At 38.9% G+C, this 24,753-nt stretch overlaps 1 protein-coding gene across 5 annotated transcripts; it reads right to left on the bottom strand.

Moving 5' to 3' along the window:
- Positions 1-38: 38 nt before the first annotated feature.
- Positions 39-24,475, bottom strand: SNX16 (sorting nexin 16). Of its 5 annotated transcripts, none has more exons than XM_066625392.1 (9): positions 24,390-24,473; positions 21,164-21,211; positions 17,114-17,567; positions 14,650-14,736; positions 12,875-13,023; positions 7,759-7,828; positions 3,036-3,172; positions 2,232-2,351; positions 39-1,590 (listed from the first exon to the last, which is right to left on the bottom strand). In XM_066625392.1, exons 3-9 carry the CDS (start codon positions 17,480-17,482, stop codon positions 1,482-1,484), a joined length of 1,041 nt encoding a protein of 346 aa, XP_066481489.1. In that variant the 5' UTR covers positions 17,483-17,567; positions 21,164-21,211; positions 24,390-24,473; the 3' UTR covers positions 39-1,481. The 5 variants fall into 5 exon arrangements, with proteins under 5 accessions (XP_066481489.1, XP_066481490.1, XP_066481493.1 ...); XM_066625393.1 differs by lacking the exon at positions 24,390-24,473 and adding an exon at positions 24,135-24,307; XM_066625396.1 differs by lacking the exon at positions 24,390-24,473 and adding an exon at positions 22,407-22,491.
- Positions 24,476-24,753: the final 278 nt, after the last annotated feature.

The following is a 24,753-nucleotide window of genomic DNA, read 5'->3' as shown; positions in this document are numbered from 1 at the left end:
CATGGCAGCATCAGTGCTGGAAAGTTGGATAGGATTTGGCTGTTAGACACAGATTCCAGATACTCTTTCAACAGAAGACAAGAAAAGTTGTCATCAACGAAAGTTTATTCCCCCCAGACAATTTTATACAGTTCTAGAGAGATGTTGTTCTTACACGCCAAAATACAAAGTGAGCACTGAGAGCTGTAGCACATGGCAAAAAGACATTAACAGTATTAAGCAAAGAAGTAGGTGGCACAGAGAAAACAAAGGCAGCATTCTTCCCACTGGAACAGCAGACACAACAAGGCACTGGGTAGACATTGGTGAGCATAATTTTTTTGCAGATTCCATAAAGCTAACCCAGACTATTATAGCAAACGTCAGTAACAAGCAAAACACAAAAAGGCACTACTGTGCAGCCCATTCCCTGCCATCCCTTATCCCAAAGGATGAACACTTAATTTAAAAAAGTAGCCAATTGACTTGGCAAATACATCATTTTATTATAAAGTGCATCACTGGGCTTAATACGCTACAGGACACATTGTAACATGTCTCCATGTGCACAATATTCTATAAAAACAAACTGCAACTAGGTTTCACCTAGTTAATTAACTTCGCAGGCAAAATATGGCTTCAACAACTCAAATTATTGGTGTATAACATTTTAAACACACCTAAGCATTAGCAACAAAGTAAGAGGTAGTGTTCTTTATATAAGGCAATTGTTAATTTAGTGATTACATGACAGTGTGGCAAAAATGTCATGAGATTTAAAGAAGATAGAGTTAAATATTTAAATGTAAACCTGCTTTTACATTGTTTCAAATGAAAGGTGAACATCCACAGTGTCTGGGTTCTACAGTTTATGTAACAAATTTCTTTTCCTTATCATAAAAATCTTTCAATCAATTATACTCCTATTTATGAAATATTTTGGTACTGCAAGCTTTCCTATTTGACTGCATTAAAATTTACATATCAGTTATTTACATTTATGATTTAAAAAACACAACAGATTATATACTTTCATTAAGCCTGCATGGCATAGTTATACTCCCCAGAGCATAACATTATATGCCTATATAAAGAATCTGAAAAAACAGATACCAAAAAGCTGCCCATACAAAGTGTGTCATGTATTAGTAGCAAATATGTGATATGCAACAATATGCCACATGATAAATATGATTGATATTTACATGTGTGTAGCCTTTACATATTGGTAACTTATAATGATTTATATGCATGACTTAGAATTCTAGGCATAACATGATCTGGTCTTCTTCACTAGAGTATTATATTATGTATTTATCTACAGGCTAGATAGCAGCTGAATCAAAGCAGCATTGATTCCATTTCTTATGTTTATCCAGACTTGTTTGTGTAAACAGTCAAACAGGCCCATTCTGTTTTACAGCTACTATATGTTTTTGTTCAGTATGTTCCAGACATTGTGATTATTATTATTTTACTATTAAAAAGGCAGCTGGGCTTGCTTATATCTCTTCATCAGCCGTACACGCAACCTCAGCAACTTCAATTTCTGGAACAGCATTTTCAGCCAATGAATCACTCCACGATGCTTCCCGACTCTCTTTTGTAGAACTGCAGGAACAGATCAATATGCCTGTCACACAATATCTACAGGATAGTTTACATCTTTTTTCATGGTTCTGACCCGCACAGCATTTGGAAAGCTGATTTAATCCTGTTGACTACAAAAGGTCTATATGCACTTGTGCCCACAGGTCTGTTTTCAGGTTGTGTTATAAATTCTAGACTGTATTCTAAGAAGTGACTGACGACTAAGAATTTATGTTTCAATTTATTTCAGTAAGATTTAGCATGACTACTTTCACAGGATACAACCCAGTAACTACAATCCACAAATATGCATGGCAGTCTAAACATGAGCGAATTAGATTTATACAAATATAACCTCTTTAGCAGATTCCCCTGTTAAGAAGTTGCCTCTCTTAACTTTTTATTTTCTCCCACTTACTAAATAGTGGATTTAAGTTTGATGCAAGAATCTTTTGAACAAGTGAAAGGATACAACACACAACTGTACATACATCATTCACTTTCCTGAACTGCAGATTGCACAACTTCCACAAGTTTTTGCACAAACATTTTTAAAAATCAATAGAACTTGTGCATTGAGTACCTGAGGACTGTGTTTTAAAACTGCAAGCACAAATGCATTTCAAGAATAACTTTAAAATTAGCTATTGAGATCTATTTACCAACTGCCTTCTTTCAAGTCATCTTGTTCTGCCTCTACCACAGATGATTCTATTTCTCCAGAGCAGTCACTGTCTTCTCCTGGCAACTTAGGAGACTTTGTTTCTACCAAATTTAAATCCCTGTAACAAAATGAAGATGTGCTTAAGATAAGTCTATGCTAAGAGAAAATGAACAAGCGCCAAAGTGTTCTTTCCCTTAGAAGCCCTTTCTAAATATAACTATTTCCATCACTTAATTAACTTAAAGACATAATCTTTTGCTACAAAACAATTATGCTGTAATTGTTGCTTATGTTGCTTAAAAAAGAAGCAACATCTCCCATCACTGCATATCCTAGCTATGAAAAATTGAAATGCAATGACTTTGGGCAAGGCATTAAGACATGGAGATACCAAAGCAGCAAAACATTTTCAAGTTCTCTATTTTTCCAAAACATATTAAAAAGTATAATTGTTATTTAATATGGGGAAAAGTGAACATTTAAGAAACTAGATCTCAAATATGAAAGTTAGTAGCTATCTAATTCCTGTCACCAAGTTTACTTCTCAAAAGTTAGACTGCATCAGCCTCTAGGGATGGAACCAGCAAGTCCCACATATTTACTCAAGTGCTTCTGTGCACCCAGGGACTTTCCAAATTTCCTTTTACAATTGCAGTTCCTTCATTGTGTGAGAGGCTACACCCTTATCTCCACACTTTCAAGGATGGTTTTCAGAATGGGCTGCAGGTGAAAGGCAATGTTTCAGAAATCTTATAGAAACTCTCATTGTGGATAGTGGTATAAGCATTTTCTTTCAACCCACCCAATTCTTTTCTTCATAGCATCTATGCACATTTCTTTTTCACTTAGTAATTTTTTCAGAGCTTCCAATTCCCTTTGTTTTTCAGCAAGTTCCTTTTGTAGTCGGTAGTTTGTTTCCTCCAGTGTCTCACAAAAAGCCTAGAAGAAAATCAGATTTAAAATGCATATACGTTTCATACAAGAAATGCAAATACAATATCACTGTTTAAACTGATCTTTCTATTCATAGCTTCCATTATGTTACATTTCTCAGTGTTAAAAGCATGTACTGCACCTTTGGCTTTGTTTTTTCATTCAAAAGCTTTGAATTTCATTAATTGAAAAAGTAACATTTGATGAAGTGGTAATGTAGTAAATGTCACAAGTTGCCATTTTCTGTTGTGAAAAGGTGTCTTGAAGACATTTGTCTAAGAAGAGAAGTGAATATCTTATACCAGTGATTCACAACTGGTGGGTTGTGACCTACCAGTCTGAGAACCATGTCCATTTCCCTTTAAGGGGTAGGGGCAAAGCAGAGACACGATCCCCAGGATCATGCCACTGCGGGGGGGGGGGGGGGGAAGGGGATTGTTTTTAACTGACCTGCTGCCAGGGTGCAGGGAGCATTGTAGAGCCCTCTGTAGGGTTTCCTGCAGCTTGTACAATGTAATAAAACTTTGTAACCCACTTCCCAGTTTAGCGATTGCAAAACTGGAAGTGGGTCGTGATTTTTTTTTTTTTTACTTTCTACAAGCAAGATGCAGGGAGCCCTGCAGAGGACTCCACGAGGCTCCTGGCACCCCCAAACCCTGGCAGCAGGTAACAAGTTTAAAACCGCCCTCTTTCCCCCTCAGTGGCGTGATCCTGGTGATCGCATTTCAGCTTTGCCCCTGCAAACATTTACCATTGTTCTCAAACTTCTGGAGAGTTTGAGAACCAGTGACTTGTACTACCTGTCACAGTTCACATTTGGAAAGATTTACAGAATGACAAGTAGTGATGTCGACTTGTACCTAAGATTTCTGGGGGGTACATATTTTTCAGGATTGACCAACGTAGCACAACCAACCCCAAACAGTTGACAAATCCTCACAATGGGATACTGAAAGACTCTAAGGCAGGGGTGCTCACACTTTTTTGGCTCAAGAGCTACTTTGAAACCCAGCAAGGCCCAGAGATCTACCAGAGTTTTTTTTACAATGTTCGCGCCATCATAACATATAACATTTATGTGTACAATGTATGTTGGTGTACTTTGAGCCCCACTGAGTATAACAGGACTTACTCCTGAGTAGACATGCCTAGGATTAGGCTGTGAGGCTGCAATCCTAGCCATTGTACCATACTTGAGTACAATGGGCCTTACTCCCGGCGTTTCCTCCCAGAGGCACCTGAAGGGGGGGGGGGTCGGCACTCCGCAATCTACTCATTTTGCCTCGCGATCTACCGGTAGATCGCGATCCACCTATTGAGCACCCCTGCTCTAAGGGCTTCCTGAGTTTGCAACTGACAAATTACTGCAAATGCTGCATTATTATTTCACAATTCCACATTCAAAGATTATACCTTAGCCATAAAAAATAGCTATAGTACTCTGCAGTAGGAAAACAAAAATAGCACTGGAGCATTAAATCAATTCTCAATATGCTTACCAGAAAATAACTTATTCTGAGTTCAGTGAGATTTACTTCCTAGAATGCATGCTTAGGATTAAGCCTGAACAGTTTATTGTGGCTCAAGCCTTTGAAGGCTCAAGCCTGAGGAAGCAGCCTGTTGTCCATTAAAACTCATTACAGAAGAATAAACTAGTTACGCTCCGAAGTCTGCAGCATGCTGTTGCCTCAGGATTTCTTTTAGAAATCAGTCTTCAACTGTTTGAGATTCACAAATGTTACATGGAAAGTCATGGCCCTGCACAACTGCTAATTAACATTCCAACATGTACTTCCCTCTACAACTCAAATTCAGTCAATTTGAATCCAGGAAGACAGAGAACTCTATAAGCACAAGTAGATTAACATATCTCTGCATTCCAGGACAGGATAGTAAGTGTGCAGATAGACACACAAACAAGGGATTCCAATTTCATTACATTTTGAAGTGGACAGACTTGATTGTGCATCCAACGAGAACAGGAATCAAACAAAATGAGGGTGCATCTGTATGTATGTAACCTGAATGGTGAACACACCATGAATACAAGCTCACTTTTGTTCAGAATTTTCAGATGGATAATTTTGTTTTAAGATCAAGCTTGGGGAAAATCATTTTCTTAGTTTGCAGCAAAGCCAGCTGTACCCCAGTCTGACTCTCTGCAACATCTTAAAGATACCTCCTGATCTGGAGCAGCTGTGGTATATATATTTTAATGTGCATTTTACCAAAGTGAAGGATAAATGTTGAATAAGAATGTTAAAGAATATGGATTAAATATATATATTTTAATGTGCATTTTACCAAAGTGAAGGATAAATGTTGAATAAGAATGTTAAAGAATATGGATTAAAAAACCCCAACTTAGATGCACTAGAACATAGTTAAATATTGATGATTAAACATCAATGTCTTTTAATAGTATTCTGCTGCCCAACTTTATATAAGCAAAGGGCAATGAAAATATTGGATAAAAATATGCTAGACAGATAGACAGAATTTAAATGCAGAACTTGCATTTGCAGGAGGTAAAAATGAATTTATTCCTGAGGTTCTATCTACTAGCAAGCAAAGTATTTTTTGTCATTTCTATAGTTTTTTACAGTCTTCTACACATAAAAGATTCCCAACTCTGAACTCTCCTTCATTCACAGGGAGACATTAAACAAATACAGTTATTAGTCAGGAAATTGCAAGGCATTGACAGAGTGCCTACTGTTTTATTTCTAAATAGAAGGGCTGCAATAAACATTGGGAAGTTTACACTTTATAATTTATCACTAACTTCAGTAAACAAAAGAAGTCATGTAGCTTGGTAGTGATTCTCATTTAGAATTAAAGCATATTCAGTTAACCTTGCATTCACAATGGGCTGATGCAGGCATAGTTCTCAATCCCTTAACCATGAAACCATTTTGACAATGCTAGGTATTACTACACACAGCCCAAGTTAATAGGCATTGAACTAACAGCCACTAAGTATTTTAATGTATACTTTTAAACTTCATCCTAGTGGTTTAAGTGTGGTTTGCTAAATGGCCAAATCCACCAGTATTCAATGTGCATTTGTACACCATCAGCATCTGTAACTACATTCAAAACATCCAAGTTGTTCATCCAGTTCACACACAAAATTGGTCACATGAAGTTAATCTTGTCAAGGTGAGATGTTAATCTCAAGCCAAAATTACTAAGAGTGAGATAACTGATTAAAAAAATGAGTATAACACAATGAGTCAGATTAATTTATATCTACTGAAAATGGTTCAAAGACACCAGTTTGTCTGTTACTCTGAATATGTTAAACAAATCCAATTACTCAATTAACATTTTCATTTCAGAAAATCAATTACATGTGTTTTGCATTGTTTGCATTATAAAATCACAGTAAGTATGTAATTTGGACAAATAAGCTATTAAGAGCTGTCATCTATATAAGTGGAGATTGAGCATCTAAATAGTAAAAATATGCAAGTTAGGATGCAATCCTACCCCGTGCTAGAACAGGCAAGCCAATAGGCTTGCACTGTATCCAGTGCAGGTTAGGGGCCCAAGGCAGCTCAGCCAGAAGCAAGAGGAAACCTTTCCCTTTACTCCTGGGTAAGGCGCTCTTGTCCCTATGGGTGTCTTCAGACTTACGCCACCTCCTGAGGTGGCACAAGTTCGAGGAGAGCTGAGCAGCTTTAAGCTGCTCTGAATTCCCCAGGAACAAGCCCTTCCTCCTGCTCCCTTTCTGCCTGCCTCCAGGGCCACCCCCAGGGCTGACACAAGCCTCACCGAGGAAGCTGGTGTGGAGGCTTGAGTTAGCCTCTGCAGGCCAGCGCACCTCCGTGCACCTGCTCGGCTTCCTCCCAAGGAGGTGCAAATGCGCTTTATGGCACATTTGTAACCCTCCTGGGTTGGCCCAAGGGCACCTCAGAATTATGTCCTTATATACATGATTTAACCAAGTACTGAAAAAACTAATCCAGTGAAGATGCAAATCAGAGTAAGAGCAGTACTGACTAAGCCACTGTAGAAGATGATTTTAAGAATGAATTGAATAGGAGGCACAGCAGGTTATAAAGCAGGTTATAAATAGTGAAGCACAGCAGATTAGTGAAGCACAGATTTTAAGAATGAATTGAATAGGAGGCAAAGCAGGTTATAAATAGTGAAGCATAGCAGGTTATAAACCTGGGCAGAAGAATAAAAGGCAATTTCAAAGTTCAGAAACAGAGGAAACAAATTCAAAGAAGAAATATGCAATTACAGGTAAATCCAGGCTAAACTGCACGTAAAGCAAAAGGAATAGTCTTACTGATCATTACAGAAAACCAGGACATTTTGTATAATTGTGTCTTAATGCTTCCCCATTATGTTCCTTCCCTCATCTTCCTACTCTTTTGAGAGATGTTTACTCCATTACTAGCTGCCTTGATATGTGTTAATGTTGCAGACATGTATTTTTTATGGTTATGCTAAACATTAACTGCACTCTGAAAAAGAGTAGATGGCTACCTTGTTACAAAAGCATCAGAGACAGATCTCCAGACTTGCACAACCATGAGTTTTTGTTTTTTTTTAAACCAAACTTACTACATTACACTTACTCTGCTCTCTTCGAGGCTATCAAATGGCCCAGGTGGATCATCCAAACAAAGAAACTCCCTTACTGCAAGGCTTGGAAGGAAAGGGGAACAAAGAAAGGAAATAAATAGACAACAAAAATAGAAAATTCTCAAGTCACAATGCTTCCCTTAGAATGCTCCCCCTCCCCTCAGTTAATCCAACCCGGAACATCTAATAACAGCTCTTTGGATCCTCACCATGGTCCAAGTAATTAAGTGTACCAAGTTTGAAACACTTACCCAAAATACAATCCAGTGTGTACAACAGATACATGAACAACAATCTGCCTACTCACCTATATTATGAATTGCTTCTGGCAAGCAGATACGGGTTTTTTGTAACCTGGATTAAAATGGGTTTGCTACAACCCATACAATTCACGAGTTGGCCCCCCCACATGCCCATTAACATTGTTTAGAGCAGTGTTTCTCAAACCGTGCGTTGGGACCCACTAGGTGAGTCGCGAGCCAATTTCAGGTGGGTCCCCATTCATTTCAATATTTTATTTTTAATATATTAGACTTGATGCTACCATGGTATGTGACTGCATTTGGGGAAATGTGACAGATCTGTACTTTTAACAAACTACTATGTATATTCTTTTAACAATGATAGTGAATGGGACTTACTCCTGGTAAGTGGGTGTAGAATTGCAGCCTAGGATTGTTAAAGTTTTCCTGCACTTCCGGTCATGACATCACACATGACAGATTCTCATTTTAAAAAGTGGGTCTCAGTGCTAAATGTGTGAGAACCACTGGTTTAGAGGCTTACCACTGGGAACATTTCTTTGTTTCACAGGATTATAAACATGCAAGTTGATATGCAGGCAGCCTGTATTCTTTAAGAGACTAGATTAATGTTAACAGGAAACAACTTCCTGCTTCCTTTTTGCATTCGATCTAGTATTTTCAAGCATTTAGGCTGTCTGCAGCCAGCCTGCACATCACTATAAGTCTGCATGTTTATAGCGTTGTAAAAGGAAGAAATATTTCCAAGCAGTGGGGGGGGGGGGGCACGGAGATAGGGTTGAGACTACTTATTAGCAGAAATTCCATCTGCAGTTCTGGCTCAATGTGGGTCCCTGGGATCCGTGCTGACACAGAACTGGATCAACCTGAACTGTCTGAAGGTGATTGGAGCTCCACTTCATTCACCTCCAGAGGGCTTTCTGTAGCTCACACAGGCCATGTGCATCTGCCTGCAAGCACTGTGGGTTTCAAAATGCTTCTTAGAGGCAAAAAAGGGGTCTAACACAAGCATGGATGCGTGCGGCCTCTGCAGACTTCACAAAGCCCTCTGGAAGAGACTGGAGCTTCAGTCACCTTCAGAGGGTTTACAGGGGCCAAAACAGGGGAATTTATTATCTGCAGTTTTTGATATCTGTGTATGTGGGGGGGGGGGGTCTGAGAATGGATCCCTCATGGATACCAAGACCCCACCTATATATGACTTTTCTTCCTTGTTCTCTCAAACCATGCACCACAGAGCACATCATTTCATAATACAATTTAAAATTAATAGAGTAAGATGCAGTCTGTCTAACTTATTTTTGAATGCCCCAGATTGTGTGCAAGAATGCCTTCTGAGAAGTCCAAGCTAAGGTTCCAGTTATATTTGCATAGCAGCCAGTTGTAAATGTAATGGGGACAGCTTTACTTTGGAAGCGATTGCAATGAAGCAGCTCCTCCCATGTTTTGCTAGTTTTCAGAAGCCAGTCCTCCTTTTTGCAAGGCAATGAGGTCCTGCAAGTTTCAGAAATGCAGGGGAAGGTCCCAACACACACAGGTGTTCAGATGTGACTGCCTTGATTTTGTTGCGGTCTGCACATATGAAGGCTCTAGATACCATAATGCCAAAAAAGGAGTCAAGGAGTGAACTTTATAATCAAATTGCTAGGATATATTTGCAATTATAATTAGATATTATTAAGAATATTTGCATCTTATATATTAATTTCAGGGTTTTAGGTTTTCAGTAGGTTGGCAAAAAGATCAAGATAAATTTCCCACTCACAATATTGATTCAGCCAAACTGAATAAAAACAATGCTGTTTTGCTTCATTTAGCAGTTACAATAGCTGACTCTTTCCAAACATGGTTACATGTACAGTGGACTGTCCCTTCATGGTTGAACTGCTCTACTGAAAAAATGTGGAATGAGATTGCGAATGGCCATCTCAGAACATTATTACATGAAAGCATTGCTGCTCACCAATGTCTTCTTCACCCTTGATTTCATTTGCTGTGTAATACATTTAGACTGAACTACTGAGTTTCAGCACAATTCTGAGAGCACAACACTATAAAATGTGCATCTTAAGTGTTACAAATCTCTTTCATGGAGAAATGATGACACAAAGTGCAGCAATTCTATCCAAGCATTTAAAGTTATTTATATATCAGTTGTTTTTTTTATAAGAAATTTAGAGAAAGTCTGGTTTGCTCCAAGGCCCTTGGCACTTTTAATGACCACCATCATATAGCAGGTAACAAGAAATGAAATATGGATTCATTTACTACATTACAAATCACACTTGAGAAGGAGCAACAGAAATATCCATGGTCAAAAACAGTATCTCTCTGAATGCTGATAACAAACGGGAGATGGCTTTTGTCTTCACTTGGGCTTCTCCGAAGTATCTACCTGGTTATGGTGGCAACAGGTGTTGGATGAGATAGGCTTTTGGTTGGATCTTATAATTAATATGCTTAATATTTCTAGGGTTGTGATATTAAACACACTTGTGTTAGCAAAGTCCACTTGTTTCCCCACAAACAGATGAAAGAGGTAGAGGGAATGCCATTGCTCCCTTAAGACCATCCCTTATGAAGTTTTCAGGGAGCAATGATACAATTGGCAGATCGCAATTGTGAATACGAAAGAACGATTGCAGAAAAATGTGAGATCTTGCTCTCATGGCTAAACACAGGGCTGTATTCTAATCCTCTCTTCTGTAAATGGAATGTAATTCCATTTGTGTGTGTGTGGGCGGGGGACAGAAGACAATCTTCATGGATTTCTTCATAACCCGAAGCACTTCACACACCATCGAATTTTGTTCTGGAAGTTTCCCCTGACCTTCTAAAACATTTTTGAGGGGGGGGGGAATGTGGAGGACTATCAAGTATGAGATAGGGGGTGGGAATGGGGACATTTGCTTCCATGAATGCCCCTTAGGATACAACCCCTAACTAATTAAAGAAAAAAAGCATAAGTTTGTGAACTGGGTGTCACATCAATTTTTGTAAAATAGTTTACTTCCAAGTATTCAAACATGGCTTTTGACGTTATAGTCATTTTAGTAACTGAAATTTGCTATCTATTTTTGTTGTGAAACCATTTGTATTTTCAATAAAAAGAAAAGAGAGGGAGGAAAATAAAGCAGCATGAGAACCGATATAATCAAAAAGTAGGTATCTTGAACAAAAGACTAGCCAGGGCAGGGGAAGAAATCACTATTTGCCTTTCTACTGTACACTGCAAATTCAACAGAGCTCTGAATCCTTTACTTAGATATTCCTTCATGGAAGGGTGGAGTTAGAAGAGATTCTGCCTCAACCTGTGAGAAGTAAAAATAATCCAGGTAACTGCTTTACTGGTTTAACTTCTTTTTCCAGCTTCTACAACATTCATATACAAATAGAGGATCACAAGCTGCTCAATCAGCTTAAGTAATTTCTATTCATACTTCCACAATTTGTAGCCATGGGAATTCTGATTATATGTATTACTGATCTTATACATTAATGAAAATGACATTAAATGAAAATGCTGTTTTAAACCATAATCTTTCAACCTCATGTATTCTTTCCTTCTAAATCATGTTTAGGTAAGGTCTAACCAGTTATCTTGAGGTCTCTGTATTTAACCTTTTATTTATGTAAACCGAAATATTGAGAAAATTAAATTTTAGGTTTTATTTTAATCTAATCAATGAGTTTTATTTTACATTTAGATTAAATATCACTGAAATCAGCTGGATTGTCATAACTAAATACACTTGGGGTACAACTGCATGTATGCAAACATGTGCCTACCACCCCAGACTATAGGAGGATCCAAAACTCTTTTTCTTTTTTTGCTGTGTGTTGTAGTACAGAAAAGACAATGAGTTTCTGACAAGCCTCAAATATGGTATCAGACAATGCAGATCTTCAAGATCAAGAAGATCGCTGTAAACTCTACACATGCCAAAGAAACACCACTTCTATTGCTACCTTAAGATGTTCAACAGAACCATAAAAACAGTAGGAGCAGAAATAATTTATGCTGACCGATTTCTAATCGATGTAGGTTCTCTCTAATTACTTTTGATCACCTAATGTTAAAAATAAACTGCAACACAGAACATTGCAGCTTTCCAAGTTTACCTTTAAATTAATGTACTAGTAAATAAAAAACTGGTCTATGTTACTGTCAGAAAAATATATAGTCAAAGACTGTTATATATTAGAACTCGCAGTATAAGTGGAAGGCACATGGCTCAGTTTGAGAAGTCTCAGTTGGAAACGTACTCAGCGACAAAAACTATAGGAAATAGTAGTACAGGATAGAAGCATTCCATTCAAATCTACTTTCTAGAATGGTTTAACCTAATTATCTACACACTACTGAAAAGTGCATAGTAGCTACTGCAGGTCATCCTATCCACATACTTTCCCTGCCTTCCTCACCCCCTTTTGCCACCTCCACATTGCAGCAGAAACTTTAGAAAGCTTGTGCTATCCTGCTGCCTGAGTTTCTTTCTACAACCTAGCAAAGCAAAACATTTTTCCAGGTTTTTGCTTTCATCTTCCCTTGCAGTCCTTAAAGGGGCCTGACCTGTTGTAATTTAAGATAATTTGCTTCTTACACATTTTAAATCTTTGATTTAAATCAAAGATTTAAATAGTGTAAGAAGCAAATTATCTTAAATTACAACGGTTTAATTATTTAATTAAAAGGGTTTACATTTTTTGCAGCAGTATAATTCAGACTGGTAGATAACACAGCTTAAACCAAATTAACAAAATGCTTCAACACCTAAAGGATTATCTATATTTGTTAAATCACACAATCACACAAATTCAGAGGAAGATGGTAGAAATTGCATACCAGTTAGTAATGTCTTTGTGAGCTACTAAGTTCTGTAGAAATGCTTGGAGTCCCAGTTGTCTATCTTCTAGGAAGTCCGGGTTGTAATTATCCTTGAACCAGCGCTTTGGTGGAAGTGCTAATCGAAAGCTAGGAAACATATCTTTCAGCTAAAAAAAATACCAGGAGGTTGTAATAACAATGAATATGACACATTCTATACCCATAACTGGATAAGTTGACACTAGATGCACTTTATCTGGTTTTATTTGTTGCTTCTCTTTCACCTCTGATTCAAGTCCGATGAATTCTTTGATCACAATTCTTAACTGTGACCTTTAGTGTCAGATTAAGCTAGTTTTAAAAAAATGGCAGCCCGCAGAGGACCAAGGGCTTGCAGCTATTAAGTTATCAACTCCTAGACTATATCATCATCAGGAAAAAGGCACACAAACTGGTTTTGAATCAGTTCCACAGAACAGTTTCAAGAAATTTTCTTAATGCTTCAGTTGGGGACAGATTATCAGTAAATTTGATAAGAGTCTCCACAGCAGTCTTACAGGACAATGCTGAACCAAGTACTAAAATCTAGAAGATTTTTCCAGAACATAACCCTTTGCTTTTCTATGTCCTCATTTAACATGCATTTTATGTTCATCCATTAGGTTACACACTCCAATTAGCAGAAAAAGGAATCACACAAAGACCCTTACTGTTGGTTCTTATTACTTGCATCTACCCCTGCTCCTCCTTTTCACAACAATTTGGGAGTTACCGACATAGATTTTTTTCCTATCTAATTCTCAAAAATTCAAGCAACACAAAAGGTTGCAGACAAATTAGAAACCCAACTCTCTGAAGCCTATAAACTTGCATTCCATTCATCAGAGATAAGCACTATCAACATCAGCTTCAGAGGTAAATCTGATTCATAGAGGTGTTTGAAAATGGTGTTATTTTTTACCCCAAAGTAAGCCCTTTGGGTTCAGTAACACTTAGGCTGTAATTCTATCTTACTCATTGGAAACAAACTCCTCTACTGATCCATTAGAAAAAGGAAGGAAAGACAGCCCGGTGCAATGCTGGTTAGATTACCAGTGGGTAAACTGTATAGGCAACTGTAAAAAAGTGTTGCATTAATTCACATTACCGAATAAACTTGAGGGTCTAGTTCAGTTTTACTGCTGAACTTGAACAATGGAAATCCAAGCATACCCACCACGGAAACAGACAATTATCTGCCCACAATAACCTTGTAAAAGCTTATTATATAGGAATCATAACTGAGTTTCAATGCTTCTGCCCATGTAGTGAATGCAGTTTTACTACCTTTCTGTAACTGCTCAGAAATTTCAGGAAAAAAGATGACATGATAGCACTGGGCTTACCATGTGGCTGCCCCTCCAAAACATTACAGCTGCCACGTGGTCAACTTTTGAACAGCTATCATGTGGTAAGAAGTTGAGTGTTTTGGAAAAAAAGCATAATATACAACTGGTAAAGAACTCACATTAAGCAGAAACATGAGCATGGTATCCCAGTCATACTATACAGGATATATTTTTACTCAGCTGAATGTGCACTACATACTGATAATATTTTATAAGCAGTATTGTCTTGTCTTTCTTAATTATGCGATAACACAATTTTTAGTTAAATGATGAATATGTTAAATATGAACAGGTTATCAATTTTTAAAATCATAAATCAATTTAAAGTTTCAAAGTAGTATATGAACAAAAACATTTCACCAAGATAATTAGTAACTGGACATATTGACCTGTCAGCTTTTTTACCTTGTCATTAAGTCTGGAAAAGTCAGTATATCTCCTGAAAACCACCCAATTTTCTTCTGGATTTCTCTTAACAAGGATTTTGTAAACCTGTAAAACAAAAAAATGTATTAAAGCAGCTTCAGTAAGTAGTGCGAACAGCACAGCCTACTCATATTATACTCCAATTACGGTGAGCTGACAACCATCCTTTGTTTCAGAAAGGGAACAAGTGTGATCAAAAATTTGCCAAATGTTTACCAAAGTTTGAAAACAAAAAAGAACAACTGTTCATGCACATTTAACTGGGCTGCAATCCACGTAGGTGGTTTTCACAATGCCCACAAAAAGCCAATTTGAGGAATTCAATTTTTCTATTTTAAAAAATGTTTTAATGAGCATAACAATTTATGCAAATTATGGACAAAGACACTTTGATCCACAAGAATTTATCTGCCTTAAAATAGTACACTCACATTCCTGTTTATCCTATCCTTACTCAAAAAACCTAAAGGGATGAACACAGTTATCTCCAATCTGCTATTTTATCCTTATAACTGTACTGGAAGGCAGGTTAGAATTGAGATATGGTGAATGGCTTGAACCAGATTTTTCTTGGTCCTAGTAGTCCAGGAGGTGGACTTAGACCTGGAAGATCCAGGTTCAAATCCCCCCTCAGCCTTGAAGCTTCCTGGATGACCTTGGCCCAGTCACTTTCTCTGAGCCTCACCTACCTCACAGAGTTGTTGTGAGGACAAAAGCAGGGGAGCTACTGTGTACACCACCCTGAGCTCTTTGAAGGAAGGGCGGTATAAAAATGTTAAAAATAAATTTCTATTCAATGACTGAATGTAAGATAGAAAATTCCATTTGAGATTATTCAAATGAAGAAGTGAATTCAATGGGAAATACTAAAGCATTTAATGTCAACTGAATTTTTTTTAAACACTACCATTTGGAACTGATGTCTTTCCTACTGTAGGAACGGATCAAAGTCTATGAAACAGCAGCAGTTTGTAACCAACAAATAGTAGGAGTCAAAACTAAATAATCTTTGTGCCTAATTTCTCTGCTTGGATGAACATTCCTTTGCTCAGGTGCATTAACACCTTTCTACAACAACAACAACTGTCATGTGAAAATAGCAGCAGTATGTGGGCACATGGCGTAAGAGAAGAACTGGAAGTTGTTATAGGAGGCATCACACATCCCTAAATTGGCACATCCCTAAATTGTGTACTACACACCCTGAACAGAACAAAAACGTAGCTAAAGTCTCACTTTTCAAACACTGGATTGCATTACCAGAGACTTATTTTTTCTCCAATTTTTAAAAAATGGTTACAAGCTGCAATAGTGTAAATTCGAATGACATTTATGAAATTTACGTTATTGTTTAAACACACAACTATGGAGGAACATAGCCCAATAAACTGATGCCTAACATTAAAACATATACCTGCTGAAGTTCACGATTATTGCAAATTAACTGCAATTATTGAGTTCTGACCCCTCCTGCCCACATTATTGTGCCTTTTTGCATTTTATTATCTTGAACAGGTGTTTTAAGTCTGCAGCTAGTCCTCCTTGTCCAGTGAGCAAGATGATGCAATTACCATTCAATTCCTTATGTGTAAAGAGTGTTGCTGATTTAGAACCACCATCCTGAATCAATGATTTCAAGAACAGCTAATTTTGGAGTCAGACTTAAACTGTCAGAACTGATTAACACTAGTTTATGAAATTCCAGCCAAGTTAAAACAAGCTATGCATATGAAGCTGAGCATGGTCAAAACTGGTAGAACTGAAGAACCGGTCATTTTCTGGTAGTTTATTATTGGTATTGAAGTCAGACATTCAGAGGGACATACATGTAACAGAGAAACTCCAGAGAAATTTAAGAAATAAGTGCAGGTGTCCCTTTGTAGCCACGTTCCCCATAACCGTGGTTTCAATTACCTGCAGTTCTCAAGTAACTCACCTCTCTTCAAACCTTGTGCAAAAGGTAGCACTTGCTTCCTTTGGAATAGGAAGCAAACACTGAGAACCTAGGCTCATACACTGTACAGACTCAATGGAAGCAGTTTCTATTCACAGAATGAATGTAAGACAGTAAATTCCTATATTTGAGATTTTTCTATATTTGAGATGGGAGTGATTGTGAGAAAACTAACAGGAAGTGTTCTGCTGTTCACTTCCTCTCAGCATTTTCACAAACTGCAACAACTGAGTCTATGAAGAGAGCTGAGTTAGCACAACAGCACAATTAGCACAAATACTGTTAATAATAATAACAGGAGAATTTTGGAAGGGTTTGCTGTTTTCTGAAGTTTTAGGATATGGGGAAGCACCTGTAGTCAGTGAAGAATTGCATACCTGTTTACAGTATTTCCTGCAAAACTAGATCGATATTTGTAAAACATTTTATGAATCTTCTAGTGATATATTATTAAGTAAGAACGTTTAAAGGAAAAAAAGCACAACTCACAGTGAATTTTGCTCTCTCTTCCATCACTTCATATCCTAGTATTGTAGGCGTAGCAGGCCGATCTTCCCAGCTTCCAGAGTCTGTATTTTGTTCTGCATCTTCTGTTGGTTGAGTGCAGTATTCCATTGATGTGTCCATACCTATAATCTTAGTCCTTACAAGCGGGCTATTACAAGGAGATGAAGTTGTACCAATCGCATCAGGAACACTCATCTTTTTAAAACTATTACAAGAGTCCTCCAAAGGTCCTTTTGAATAATCTGAACATGGTGAAATGTTCCCAAGAGATGATCGTCTTTGGTTTCTATTTGAGGTAAAATTAGTTGAACTTCCTATAGGAATTGGAACTGGAACATATGGGGTAGCCATCCTTCATCAGAATGCTTAAGAAAATTTTCAGTTCTTGACTGTAGAATTTAAGCAATGATTTCTCATTTATTCTTCCTTTAGCTATCTGGAAACAGATGAAATAAATTTTAATTTTGATATTCTTTCAAACACAGCTATTTCCTCATGATATTTATGTAGGCAATAAAGTTAAAGCATTCAGATGGATATGCAAATTGGATAAAACATTCCATAGACACAGAATGACTCACTAATTTCAGGTAACTAGCTATCATAAAGCTTGTTGCTCTGGTCTGTCTCCCTAAACTAGGACTGCCCAAACCCCGGCCCATGGGCCATTTGCGGTCCCCAGGGACCCCCAATCCGGCTCCCGGGGAGCCCCTGGTCTCCAACGAGCCTCCGGCCTGCTGGAGACTTGCGGGAGCCTTCGCTGGCCCGACACGCTGCTCTTGACAGCATCAGTGTCAGTGAGGGAAAGGCTGCCCTGCCCAGACTTCACAGGAGAGCTCTGCAGAAGACCTGCCCATCCACGACACTCCCCTGAGGTTGGGGAGGCTGCAGTTGTGTCAGGGCATTGGATGGGGGTGAAAAGTCCTGGGCCTGATTATCCTGCTTGAGTTTGGCTTGGAGGGGGTGGGGGATGGGTGAGGAGGAGAGAGTGAGAAAGTGTGAGTCTAGGTGTGCTGCTTGAGTGTGCCTTGGGATTGGGGCAGCACTGCACTGGAGAAATCGTGGGATGTTTGAATGTGGCTGGAGAGCAGTAAGCAGTAAGTCTACTCAGCAGTATGTCCCATAGAGTCAGTGGGGCTTACTCCCAGGTAAGTGTGGATTGATTGGGCTGTGAGCACTTGGTGTTGGGGGCAGGCGCTGCAGGGGAGAAGTTGTAGGATGTTGAACTGGGAGGAAGTAGGCTGCTTTCGCTTGTTAGGGTTGCTGGTAGAGATGGGAAAACATGTGAATGGGAAAACATGAAGCTTTCTGCCTGCCTGGGGAAGGGACGGAGAGCCCAATCCTATACCTGTTTACTCAGAAGTAAGTTCCATTATAGTCAATGGAGCTTACTCCCAGGAAAGTGTGGATAGGATTTCAGCCTAAGAGAGGGAGACACACAGCTCCCTTCCGCGTGTGAATGAGGAGAACAAACTCCTGCCCTGTGGGGACTGTGTTCCTTTGCTGCTGCTTGTTGCCAGGATGGGAGGGGGGAAAGAGAAAGAGTAAAAACATGCTCCTGCAGGAAGGGGGAGGGAGCCCAGACTTGCTCCTCTTAAGTTTGTTTTGTATATTTGTATACTGTATATTTCCCTGGGAAGAGGTGCATTAGGTGTGTCAGGAGTTATTTTAACACCCCCCCTTTTCTGTATCTCATGTGTATTATAAATAAGCTCAGTAAAACCCATTCATTCATAAATATTCCATCGCTAATGTATTCATTTATGCAAAATTTATGTGAATTTATTCAAATTTGAAATGTAAATTTCCCCGACCCTCAGAGAGATTATGTGGCCCTCCTGCCAAAATGTTTGGACACCCCTTCCCTAAACCATAAGATTCTTGTGTTTTACATTCTCACTAATCACTAATTATTTTACAAATCTATTACAGGCTTCACACCAAACCATCTTATCAAAGCCACAAAAGGGGTAGGAGAAAGAAGAGACTGACAAAAACAAGTCTCAAGTAATGTCTCAATATGAAACATCATTCAAATTTTTAAAAAGCACAATGAAACAAAAAAAATTAAAGGATGTAGGATTTTCAACTTTTTTAGACAGATATGAGCTTGTACTCACTGCCCGTAAACAAGCAAGCACTTTTGAAAGTTAAGATTACCAAGAGTTACCAAATGAAAGAAATAAAGAACAGTAATTCCTAATTTAAGTACATTTATTGTTTAACAATTTTGATTTCATACTTTGAAAGTAAAGAGGACACAAAAAAATTGCAACTCTGATATACATAGCAGGAAGTGGGGGCTCTCATTTATAGATGTTACAAGAAACTATTAGATAGCAAAAAAAGACTTTTTAATGTTTTATCAGAAACAAAAATTTGACTTTTTAAAGGTTAGTCATCTGCGGTGTTTTAAAAGCTATGTGCCAGAGTAAATTGTTATGTGAATTAGATGTTACTAATAGGCAGAATGAAAACAATGAGCTTTAATGCTAGAAAGTTGCACCTAATGTGTTTTTAGAAACACGTTTGCATTCAAAGCATTTTTGGAAAACAGCAGCAGTTAATTGTTTTGATAAGATTGTCCATAAAGAGGAAATGTGTGCACTTTAACAGAAGCTCATTTTAAATGAGTTGACAATCTGATGTACACTATTAAAGTTTAATAATTTGGCACCAACAACACATTTAACTACAATCATTAATCCCACCAGTGGAAAGAAAAACCTTCTATGAAGTTCTTCTGAGAAGCACTTTATACTTCCTTTTTTAAAAAAAGGTTCTATTTTTTCCACATCTTGAGTTTCATATTCCCAGCAATAGCCTAAAACCCATAGTCTTAAAAATCAATTCCAACAGCAAAATTCAAAGAGACAAAGAAGAATAAAAGGTATTCTTCTCCCAAGAACTATCTAGCAAACATACTGTGAAGGGACTAAATTCCAGTATCTCTGAATCACCACATGCTATTAAGTAGCACATGTTACCTGTCACTTCCCTTGCAGAACTGGAACACTTATAATTTAACTCCATTAGGAATCAAATCACTGAGGGCCATGTTTATATTGTTCTAACTCAGTGCATCATTCCAGCCCTTTGAACCAGTAAGTATTTATTATAACAACTTTAGCTCAGTTTTTAAAAAATTTACTAGCACTCTTTTCTTCTGCATCCCGAAACACATGTATTGCTTGATTGCTGTATCACCAAAAGGGTTGCTTGCTCCTTCTCTCTCCATTCCTTTTTTTAATTCCACAAGTGTCTTTTTGCAATTCTTAGTAACTTCCTCATTTTTCTCCACAATCAACTGCACTGAGCTAAACTACATATTATAAGAAATAAATTAAAAGATGGGCTCGAGCCTGGAAAAAATGTCTTTAACAAAACGCAGCTGTCAGGGTTGGTGAGATCGAGACTGGGATTAGAAAATAGTCACTTTCAAACAAGTCTTTTGTCTGCAAAAACATTTGCTACAATCCTACACACTTAGCTGGGGTAAGTTCCATTAAACTAGATGAGACTTACTTTTGAGTAGACATGCCTAGGATTGCAGTGTTAGTTGATCTTTAAAGGTACATCAAGATTACTGGTTTTCCTAGAACACAGCTAACTCTCTGGATAGCACTAGAAATAAGAAGCCTCTACAAACCTTCTACAAACCACACATGGGAAACACCACTAATACAGAGAAGTCGCTTTTCTCACAAACCCAACATGAATGAATGAGAATGTCCTGCTAAAATGCATTTAATCCACCCTTGTTGTGGGATTCCTCCCATGACAAAGGATCCACTTGCCTCAAATTCCCTCTTACACTTGATCTTTTCAGCCCTATTTCATGCTTTCATCATGGAAGAGGAGGATCCATCCCATAGTCTGATAACAAGTTGTATATCATTTCCTATTTTGGAGTTTATTAAGTTCCTATAAAGGCTGTTGAACACAGAGTTTTCTTAAAATTTAACAGAAGAATTCTCCTTCTTTTTAAAGATCCTAACAAAAAGATTTAAGTTAAATGAACAGGATACCTACCCAGTGTAAATCCCATCTTTTATGCACAATACATAATACACACAAACTCTGCAAAGAAACAACAAATGTCGTTATCCAAAAATTGAAGGTACATTTTCACGAGTCATGTACAAAGATTTACTAGCTGAAGCACAAAGAAACTGAACATCAATGTAATACTTATTCCTCAGTGAAATCTGCCTGTCTGAGGCAAAGTCCAGGAACAATATTAGGGCAAAGGAAATCTTGCACTTTCAGGTCGTAGATGGCCTACCCATAGTTTACTTCCTCATCATTTCAACAGGAAAATACCTTACTTCTGTACTGTTCCCAATGCTACCTCAGCAGGAACTAAAATTACTACAGTTCTCTCCTTTGTTCCTATCCCAAGAAGGAACACAGTGACAACCCCAAATTGCTAATCCTTTGCAATAAAGGAGTATTACAGGTAATGCTGCTTCTGGGAAGGACACTATGCTTAATCATGTTTGTCTATGACAAAACGGTAATTCTCCTCAGTTCTTAATTTTGACTGTGCGTCAGCCTAGAAAACACAGCATTAAACTACTACTGTCAAACATGCACCACATAATGGTAGGAACACATCCAACAGTAATTTTAGTGGTAAACCAGCAATAGGTACCAGTGCAGGTGACCCCAAAACAAACAGTAATAGCTACTCTTAAGGATATACTCTATTAGGTATTTTAAATCATTGTAGTTTAGACTGTGTACCATGATAAACCCAGGCTAGTATTACTGGAATCTGCTTTGAGTCCATAAGGCCAGACTATAATACTAATTCTTTGTTGTTCTAGTTCCCATAATTACTTCCAGAAGTCTGGCAATCCCTCCACTATTACTTATCAATACAATACAGCGACATTCTACTAAGCAGGGTTTGAAAAACACTCCTTAATCTATGGAAAGCACCATATGGATCTTGCCAAAATCTTTTAAAAGCTGAAGATCTGGTCAAGGCAGCTGTTAACTTGCAAGTACTCTGTAGAAGCTGCAAGCTCAATTATGAAATGTACATTATATTGTAACCTACATATGCACAGTCTCAAGAAAAATAATCTTTAACAATAATGTCTATGAATTGTCAATTATGGAACAACAGATTTAAAGATTTAAAGATGAAACATTATAATGTACTGATATAATGCATTAAATTATTAATTGCCATTAAGTGTTTGGCCAGATAAGCCTTCTCATGAATCCACCCAAGTTCTATGCACATCTATACAAAGGCAAGCCTTACTGAGTTCAATGAAATTTACTCCCAGGTAAGCAAATACAGAACTGCAGCCTCATCCAATGCACCATACTGCTCAAAATATCTAACAGCCACAATAATGCAAAAGAATCACCATAACAATCAACAAGTCTGGTCAGAATTCCAGTCACTAGGGAAAAGAAAGTAAAGTTGTAGTAAGGCTACGTTATTCCACATGCTCACAAATGAAAGCATAAGTAAACTCAGGTTTAATTTTTTTCTGGAGAGTCTCAACATGAATCTCAATATAGCACAGTATCACAATACAAAATTTGCATCCCACTTTTTCCAAGGCAGAGTGGATAGAAAGAGAGAAGTGAGAAAAATCAATTTCCAAATGGCAGCCAATTTAGTCTCTTACTTCAAAAGGCGGAGACTGAAGAGACTTGTAGCACCTTAACTCATTTTTGCTGGGCCCACAGGTGTACACATTTGGTCCCTGTTGCAAATATGCAATGCTGGGCAGAAATGGCTTACAAACAGATTTATTATGATAAAATTTTTTGTGAGTTACAGTTCACTTTGAGAAATATATGAACTGCTATCCTAGACACAGAAACACACACAGTGGCAAAGAGAAAAGAACTTAAACATCACAGTTTAAGCCAAAGGACAACCAAAGGACCATGAAAATGCAACAGGTATAGCCTGTACCCTTTTCCATTCATAGGCTTTTGCCACCACCATTTTTGGTTCAAAACCCATGTATACCCCCAAGTTAAAAGGTCACTTTTTCCAGTTTTCTCTCTAGTAATTGGTATCCCATAAAGTTTGAACCCAGCTTCAGCTTTCTGCCTGGTCTGGAAAACCCTAAATGCACATCTTCCTCTCTGATTCAGCCTTTTGGGTACCCTGAAATGACTAAAGATTTTGGAGGAACAGTCCTTGAACTCCATTTCTAGGGAAGAGTCTAACAAATATCTATATATCACTTTATCATTTTCATCATTTATCAAATATATTTTATACTATATAAAATGTCTCTAGCAGCCTTGGGAACAAACAACTCCAATTATTAATAATTAATAAAAATATTATTTCTTTCAAGATTGCTTTTTTTCTCTAGGGCAGTGATTTTCAATTTTTTTTCCTCTTGTGGCTCACTGACAAGGCACTAAAATTGCCAAAATGTCAGGTTTTTGAAAATTAATAAGGCACAACATGCTGCCAGTGGAGGCTTCACATCCCCCACTGGCCCTACTAATAAATGACTCCCCCCCCCCATTCCTGTGGCAAACCTGTGGGCCACTCACAGTACACCAATACTCCATGGCACAGGGGTTGGAAAGGCTGCTCTAGGGTCACAACAGATTGTCATATTAAGAAGTGGGTCCTCATGCTAAGAAGCTCTGCCGCAGCCACAAAGCACACCTAGGATGACACAGCCTTGCAGCCCAATCATCTACATTTCTACTCAGAAGTAGGTTCCATTATGCTCCATGGGGTTTACTTACTCCCAGGTAAGTGCGGATAGGATTGCAGCCTTAAAACCCAAGCCTATGCATGCCTAATCAGAAGTCCCATGATAGTCAGTGGGGCTTACTCTGCAGCCTCAGAGCCCCATCCTATGCCTACCTACTCAGAAGTAAGTCCCATGATGGTCAATGGGCTTACTCCTAGGTAAGCGTGGACAGGACTGCAGCCTTCGCCTGGACCCGAGGAGGCGAGGGCTGCCCAGGTGAAGCCCCAGGGAGGAGGGCAGCTGCTTCTCACCCAGCGTCCGCAGAGCCAGCCCCAAGCGAGAGGACCTGGGCGGCCAGCGCGCCTCGCTCACCGCCGCCCCAGCAGCGCCTTCGAACGGGCACGAGCTCGCCTGGCGGTTGCCTCCCCTTCTCTCACGGGCCACGGCAGCCCGGCCGGGAACCTGAGCCGCCTCCTCTGGGGCTGCTGCTGCTGCCTCCCCGCGAAGGAGCCGCGGGCCAGCCGTCCCTGCCCGAGCGAGAAGAGCCAGGGCTGGCGCCCACCTACCTGTTGTGGAGCCGCAGCCTCCTCGGCGCTGGCCGCCGCCACTGGTTTGTCAGCCCGCCTGGACTACATCTCCCGAGATGCCTCACGCCCTGGTTCTATGCCTTCTTTGGAACTACGGCTCCCAGTGATTCAGCGACTTCTGATCCAAATCATTCTCTGAAACGGGACCCGCAGCCGCGCGCGTCGCATGGTTTGCTGGGATTTGTAGTTCTGTCCAGGAGGCTCTTGAAGGGCGGGGCGGCAGGACTGCTGAGTCAGCAGGAATGCGAGCCTCGCGAAAGGCGGAGGAGGCTGAGAGTGTCTCAGCTCAGCTGTGCAAGGGGGAGATGGGATGCTGTTCAGGTAGGAAGGCTGCTGGGCTCCG

This window comes from Tiliqua scincoides, chromosome 4 (assembly GCF_035046505.1).
Source record: "Tiliqua scincoides isolate rTilSci1 chromosome 4, rTilSci1.hap2, whole genome shotgun sequence".
Classification (NCBI taxonomy): Eukaryota; Metazoa; Chordata; class Lepidosauria; order Squamata; family Scincidae; genus Tiliqua; species Tiliqua scincoides.
Note: the sequence above shows the minus strand (reverse complement) of the source record. Positions and strands in the feature narration are given on the sequence as shown.

Bases quoted from the DNA above. Each gene is read 5' to 3' on its own strand.
- SNX16 (XM_066625397.1), bottom strand. From the start codon at position 17,482: ATGGCTACCCCATATGTTCCAGTTCCAATTCCTATAGGAAGTTCAACT. The intron at 14,737-17,113 runs GTGAGTTGTGCT...TTTGTTTTACAG, and splicing joins AAGAGAGAGCAAAATTCACT to GTTTACAAAATCCTTGTTAA. The intron at 3,173-7,758 runs GTAAGTGTAATG...ATTTTCTTCTAG, and splicing joins ATAGCCTCGAAGAGAGCAGA to GCTTTTTGTGAGACACTGGA.